Consider the following 7,181-nt stretch of genomic DNA (forward strand, 5'->3'; position numbering starts at 1 on the left):
TAGTAGCTTCTTATTCAACTAGTCATCTCAGACATGACCAGAAAGCAAAAATAGTGTCAAGGTCCAATTAATCAACTAACCTAAGTTCTAGCTACTGATCATACCCACTCACAAAAGTAATAAGTCAGGGAAATTTAGAGTGATTCTTATATGAGGCCTAATGATATCATGTCATATTCTTCGTTTCAAGATCCAAGTTATAAGATCAAGTATAAGATGAAACCTTACTTTCAAAGGGTGTGCTTGTTTAGACTTGTCCAAGGAGCTCATTGTGTCCCTAAGAACATTGTTTCTCTCAAGGTTGCTATTCTATGCTACTGCCTCAGACTGTCTTTTCTTACTTTGTTTCTGCACGGCAATTAGCTAGATTAATGTTCTATTATTGCCAAATATATTATAACTGGTAGACAGCAATCTGTCAAGTCCAAGAGACTGGATAAATTATTTTGAAACATATGGGAATAGATAGAACAGATATAAACCTACAGAAACCAGGAAAACATTTTATCAAAAAAGCTCTTGATGGATTTAGAATGGGAGAATATGAAACCTACAGCACTAGTAAAGGTTTTATCTACTAGAGATGTGTTTATGAGGAGTACTAAGGCTTGTTTAGGGGTGTTAATCATATAAACCTATGGAGCTTCAAAGTGGGAAAGAGAGATATCACTATCAGACACCAGATCAAAGAGAAAAAAGAAGATGCTAATTCATTTTTTGTTGGTTACTGTTAAATAAAGAGGTGTGTTACTGTGGCGCTGAAACTAAATGATGCCTTCTCCAAGGCGCAACTTAAAGTTCAATTCTTGCCTTTTTCTCGTGCAATCCTGAAGGAAACCCTTTTGGCTCTTTATTTATTTTAGAAGATAAAAAGACTGGAAAAGGATCTTACTGCTAATCTTACCGCGTCAGGGAAAAAGTAATTAAGCTAGGTGGTGAATGTTCACTCAAGTCCTTTTCTGCATGAACAGTACCAACTTCAAAGTGTTTTTAATCGTTGTGTTTGATACTGAAATCTACTTGTTGTTTTTCTGTCTCACTGATGTACAGGGTCACCATTAAAAATCCTTCTAAAGCTTCGTGGAGGATATGTATACCAGCAGGAAAAAGTTCAGGACATTTTCTGTGATAAATATAAGAATTTTATTCTACCCTGGGATAAATGATAAAATGCTAAGGTCAAGAGAAGTGAATCGCTGGAAGTAATCTACTATCTTATTTCCAATATCTTACTGTTAATCGGTGTAGGTCACTTTTACTGTCCTGACAAGGCCTAAAGTACTGTGCACTGATAAAAATATGAAGATCAAAAAGGAGTTGAGCAGATGCAACTTGCTGATGACAAATGGCCTTTGTTTGATCATTCAAATAGTGTGCTGCTGTAGTAAGTTGTACCAACATTAAATTAAGGAATTATTATTATTTTTCAATACTCTATAAAATTTAGGCATGCAACAGCATCTCATTCTACTCCCAAAAAGTAAAAGCAACTTCTTTCATGCACGACCAGGAAACAAAAATGATGCTGAGGCCCACTAATAACTTACCTATGTTCTAGATACTGACGGCCACTGATAAAAGCAATAAAGATGGGGTTTACCCTGATAAATTATATCTTAGTTTCATGGTTACAAGCTGAAGCATTTCTTCTTAGTGCTCAATACCTCATTGGACAACATGTAAGTATATTCCAAGGGAATGTAGTCTGCAGAGGCTAAATAACTTACAAAATCTGTTGTGCTAGTTCGTTAATGAGACAAAAATCTTTAGCCAAAGATGCTGAGTAATAAAGAGAACAGAAATTGAGTAGTGATCCAACCTCTGTAATTTAATTCTTCAGCATGAGATAGTTGATCAATCCATTAGCTTGAGTATCAACAAAGGTAGGTTGGCTGAAATTTACAATGAATAATCAAATTTATATCATCATAAAAAACAATCAAATCCAGGACACCAATCAATATTTTCATTCGAGAAAAACAAGAATAAGATGCAAGTAGCAATGGAGATGGAAGAATATGAAGCTTATGGCATGAACCGTTGAAGGTGCTATGGAAAAGTAGCAAGTAGGGCCGGGGCGTCATCAAACACCCCATTACATGACGTGCAAATAATCAACGCTTGAGAAAGGTTTTGGATAGAGATGAGTGACTGCGAGAGTGTGCACTAAGGATAGAAGTCGCATGTACTAATCATATATGTGGAGCTTGGAAGAGGGAAAACGAGATTTCGCTATCACACAAATTAAAAAACACACCTGATGAAAGAAAGAAGAAGATGTCAATTTATTTTTTGAGGTGGTTAAAGAGGTATCTTCCTGCAGTTCTACGACAAAATGATGCCTCAGGTTATAAAGATCGATCGATGGAAGACCTTTTTTTTTTCTTTTGAAATCCCGATGGTGTGTGAGAAGCTCTTTTTGTTCTTTAATAGGATAAAGATGATGATGTCCAGAATATATCATTGTAAAAGGATATTGCTGCTTAATCTTGTTGCCTCAAACAAGAAGTCAAGAACTAAAAAAGCTTCATTTACTGATGACGTACTGATTTCAAGTCCCTAATCCTTTCCAGGATTTGAATTCTTGGCAGTTTTGTCAAATTCTGCTCAAGGAAATCCTAACAACAATTTTGAGATTCACCACCCGTTCTTCATCTCCTTCCTATACTTGAATTTTCTTAAGGGAATCGGGTATTAAATTTGATGGATTAATGCTACAGACGGAAAGGGAAACTCATTTCAAATGGTACGAAAATGAGAGCACTACACTTGACAATCTATCTTAACTTAAATTCTTGGCTTTCAAGCGTGAGATAGATTGAGATAAATAATCATATCGAGCATTACTTTTCTATCCTATCATAGAAAAGTTAGTTTGCTTAACAATACCTATCCCTAACCTTAATCTTAACCCAAATCTTTTTTTTTCTTCTTTTACATGTATACTATTCTATTTCTTTCATGACACTCATGGTGACTTAACATCGAAAGAACCTCGTTGGTATATATGACTCCTGACGCCTTCTGGCGTATGTTAATGCAAGTAGATCCAGTCACATCATGAGTCACTTTTATCATCCAGTGAGACGACAGATTCTCTAAGTATTTATAAATATATCTCAGTTACTATTTTCAATACATCTCAACTAAATATTTGATACTCCAATATATTGGCACAATTGGATCTAGCTAGAACACTAACAAATACATGATATCAATACATTTCTTTAACTTTGACTTCATTTCTCCCTTTGACTTTGGTTACTATTTTCTAGGTATTTTTTGTGCTTCTCTTCACCTCTTTTTACATGGTATTCATTTTCATCCCAAGATCAATAAATGGATAAGTTTGGTTAAGCCACAAAATTGATATCAATTAGCCAAAAAATTGATATGTTTTAGTCTAACCAATCGATAACACTTGAAACAATAACAGATAGTGTGTGGTCAATCAATCTACTACAGAACACACGCAACATCCGAGAATATATGCGATCACTATTAGAAAAAATATTTAAAATTCCTACTCCAACATAGACAGTAATATATTCAATCATATCCTAGATATAAGTAAAATTTCAACACTTACAAAATATGTATTTAAACCATAAAATCCTCTTAGACGGTCGTATAAGTGATCCAAATGGGAGCTTGTTAGAACGATGAAAGCCATTAATTTGTTGCACAGAAAAGGATGAGTCTACGTCATGCATCTGATAAATCAGCACCTTTTATGTGCTGAGCTTCTCATTACACTGAGATACATGTACACTCTCGCGCTAGGGGTATTAGATTTGATTGAAATGATCCGTAGTTTTTGTTGAGGAAAAGTGTCTAGAAGTACCTAAACATTATCGAAGGCTAAAAAGTCAAACAATCTAGTCATTCTCGTCTCATATTACATGTGCAACTCACCTCCTCACCTTTTGAGCTTCTGAGAGAAATAAGACTTAAATCAACCTACGAAGTTACTCGGGAACACAACAGAAATTCAAACTAGCGAACGTAGCTACAGCAGGAATGTGGAATACAATCTAAGACGACGAATGCATCAATAAGGAAAGATGTAGATGTACAAAGGAAGTCATCTATGTAACCTTTTATTCTGCAACACTCCACAGTGGCATAAGATCGAACACCTCGCCAGCGCATGCATCGATGCCTAGCTACGTCGCCACCACCTCGGCGGCCTCTATCCTCCGTGCCCGTCCCAATAAGAATAAGGACCTTGATCATGATGGAAAAAGGAGAGGAGAGGAGAGGGGAGGAAGGGAGACCGTGGTGAGAGAGCACGGCCTAGTCGCTGCCGAGCGGGGAAATAAGGTCACCGGCGATGGCGGCCCATTTCGGCCACTTGGGCTTGAGCGTTTGGGCCTATAGAGATCCTTATTGGGCCTATATATATATAGACGTTCAGACGTCTTTCTACTTTTTGCTGCATGCGGTGCACGAGCGCCCTCAAGAACCTGTTCAATGGCTTCACATGCTCTACATATCCAAATCTAATCCATCCTTTTTTAATCTTCCCTTCGATCCATATGCTTAATCATCCACTTTCACTACTACTTTGTTTTAAAAATCTTTCTTTTCCCTTTAGATAGATATATCATCATTTAGTTCCCCATGAGCTACCATCAACCTTTGGCTTTGGCGCGCATCCATGCGTGCCTGCGACTTGAGGAGAATAAGAGATCGAAGACTACGTGGAGTCCACTCCAAAGTCCAAACCTTTGGTGGCCTAGTCAACTTTAATCACTCCCTCACTGCCTTTAATTACAACATACATACGATATCGATAAAGCAATTTAACTGCTTTAATTTTCGGCAAAAAGGCATTTCTCAATCAATGGCTCCTCGATTTGGATCTCGGGCCGAGAGAAAGTTAAAGAGAACCCAATGAGATGAAACGATCTGTGGAATGGCGAAAACAATAATATACACCCTGATTGAATATTATTCATGGTTCATTGCATTACTAGCTAGGTGGAATTATTGGTTCAAAAAGATGAATTAAAACAGTAATTAATTAAGAAGAAGGCGATCGAATTAATAATTCCATGAAATATATATGGCTTCGATCGGAAGCGTACATGTAGCGAATTAAAATCGACTGACGCGAGTGAAGGTTGGTGGCCAGATATGAATTAATTAAGCACAGGCATTGACTGCTGCCAGCAGCCCAAATTGTTCTCTCTGCTGTAGGTTCGCTTTCTTCTCGCGTTTGCTTCTTGGCATTTTGTGTGGACAAAGAAATGAGGCAGCGCCAGGACAGGGAATCTCTGAGAACTATCACGTTCCCCAGTCGTCGATCGATCGGTTTAATATAATTTGCAAGAAACTAATTAAGAAAAAAAAAGAAGTATTGGTTAACTTAATACGTACGTATATATATACTTCGATCCCTGCTAGTGATTAACTTAATAATGGGTTTAGAACAGTACTAGTGACATATGTTGACAGAATTAACTTAGAGAAAGGTACGTACGTACTGCTGTATACTTTCTTTCTTCTTCTTTTTCCCAGGTCAAGTAGAGGATTCACGTAGTACATAAGTAGCTTTCTGTGTAGTGCTTTAGAAATCGGACAATACCATGTTAATAAGGACCAATATTAACGTAACTGGTCTTAATAAATGACATTTAATTATATATCAATAAGATGCCAAAATGACATGGTGATGGTAGCATGGGAAAAATATTACTACACTCTATTAATTAAAATTCAAACGTTTCTTTTTCACGATCGATTAATTAATTTCTGTGAATCCAAAAGCTAGCGTGGCTAAGGATATATGCATGCGAGATATACAATGGAAGTTGGTGATGCATTTAATGATCAATCCTTACATAGAGATCAACAGTGTGCACCGAAATCGTTAATATTAATTAATTACTGGTTCCACGGTCCAGTTACGTTCTCAAAATAGGTTAGTTAAGATCGGTATTTACAGTGACAGGAGAAAATTAAAGCTAGCAACATACACTGCGAAGAAGCTCGCTAGTTGACCAACAAAGATTATAAACAAGGAATTAAAGACGACCAGAAGATTAATGGGGATCATGACGTCGTTAGATTTAATTCCAATTCGTCCTTTTCTACCACAAGGCGTAGCTTGGTCGACGGCGGTGGCTCGTCGTCGTCGACGACTTGCAAGCTAAGTCGCTTAGAATGGCCGGCGGAGCCAAGGGGCACCCCGAACAGCTTCGGCTCTGTGACGCTGCTCTCCAATTCGTTCTTATTAGTGTCGTCATCGAGTGGCGGCGGCGGCGGGGACGTCGGCTCCTCTGCGATGGTGAGGGAGCTGCTCGAAGCCGGGCTTCCGGAGTGTCCGCCCGTCGCCGCTATCCGGTGGTTGGAAGCGAAGAGCAAGCCGGAGCTGGGAGCGACTGGCTGCACGTGGTTCTGCACGAAGTAGATGATGTCGTTGTAGAGCTTCCGCATGTGCGCCAGCTCCGCCACCAGCGCTGTGTTGCTCCTCTGCAGCCGCTCGTTCTCCTCCATCAACGCTGCGGCGCTCGTCGCCGCGGCTGGAGGCGCTCTGATGGCATTCCCGGAGACCTCATTGCCGCCGAGGAGGAGGAGGCGCGAAGAGGGAGCCTCGCCTGCCGGCTTCCAGCCATGGGCGGCGACGGCGAGGCGGTAGTCGTCGAAGTGGGAGTAAAAAGGGAACAAGGTGGAGGAGGACGCCGCCAAGGGAAAGGCGGAGGAAGAGGAAGAGGAGGAGGAGGCAGAGCAGGTCTTGCGGCGGTGGATCTCGCAGAGGAGGTGCTTCTCTCCTTTGCGGAAGAACTCGTTGGCGAACTCCCATCTTTCCGGCACCACCTTTCGAAACCCCTGCGATAACAACAACAAATCATAAGTCTCGCATTTTTATCTACTCAACCGGTTGATTAATCAGAACAGAGCAATGCGGTAGCGCATACATAGGTGTTGAGTTGGCGGACGAAGCTGGAGAAGTTGTTGTGCTTGAAGAAGTTGGGGAGGATGTCGCGGGCGAACTCGGGAGGGCGCCAGACGACGAAGGTGGAAACGCGGTCGTCGCCCCAGGAGACGATGTGGTCTGTGGCGGGGTCGTCCACCAGCTGATACGTCTTCGTCAGGAACGGCGCCGGAACTGGCTTGTGAGCAGCCTCCGCTGCTCCGGCCGCCGCCGCCGCTGCTTCCCAACACCTCTCCATCAT

At 40.5% G+C, this 7,181-nt stretch overlaps 1 protein-coding gene across 1 annotated transcript; it reads right to left on the reverse strand.

Annotated features, from left to right (window-relative positions):
* Nucleotides 1–6,057: 6,057 nt before the first annotated feature.
* Nucleotides 6,058–7,181, reverse strand: LOC141824375 (heat stress transcription factor B-4c-like). The gene is made up of 2 exons (XM_074711648.1): nt 6,924–7,181; nt 6,058–6,834 (listed from the first exon to the last, which is right to left on the reverse strand). The coding sequence occupies exons 1-2, from the start codon at nt 7,179–7,181 to the stop codon at nt 6,058–6,060; spliced, it is 1,035 nt and encodes a 344-aa protein (XP_074567749.1).

This window comes from Curcuma longa, chromosome 3 (genome assembly GCF_044706935.1).
Source record: "Curcuma longa cultivar G26 ecotype Majalengka, Jawa Barat chromosome 3, ITB_CL_G26_1.1, whole genome shotgun sequence".
NCBI classification, from domain to species: Eukaryota; Viridiplantae; Streptophyta; class Magnoliopsida; order Zingiberales; family Zingiberaceae; genus Curcuma; species Curcuma longa.

Coding starts and splice junctions, on each gene's coding strand:
- LOC141824375 (XM_074711648.1), bottom strand. CDS start 7,181: ATGATGGAGAGGTGTTGGGAAGCAGCGGCGGCGGCGGCCGGAGCAGCG. Junction 6,835..6,923: donor TCCGCCAACTCAACACCTAT/GTATGCGCTACC, acceptor TTGTTATCGCAG/GGGTTTCGAAAGGTGGTGCC.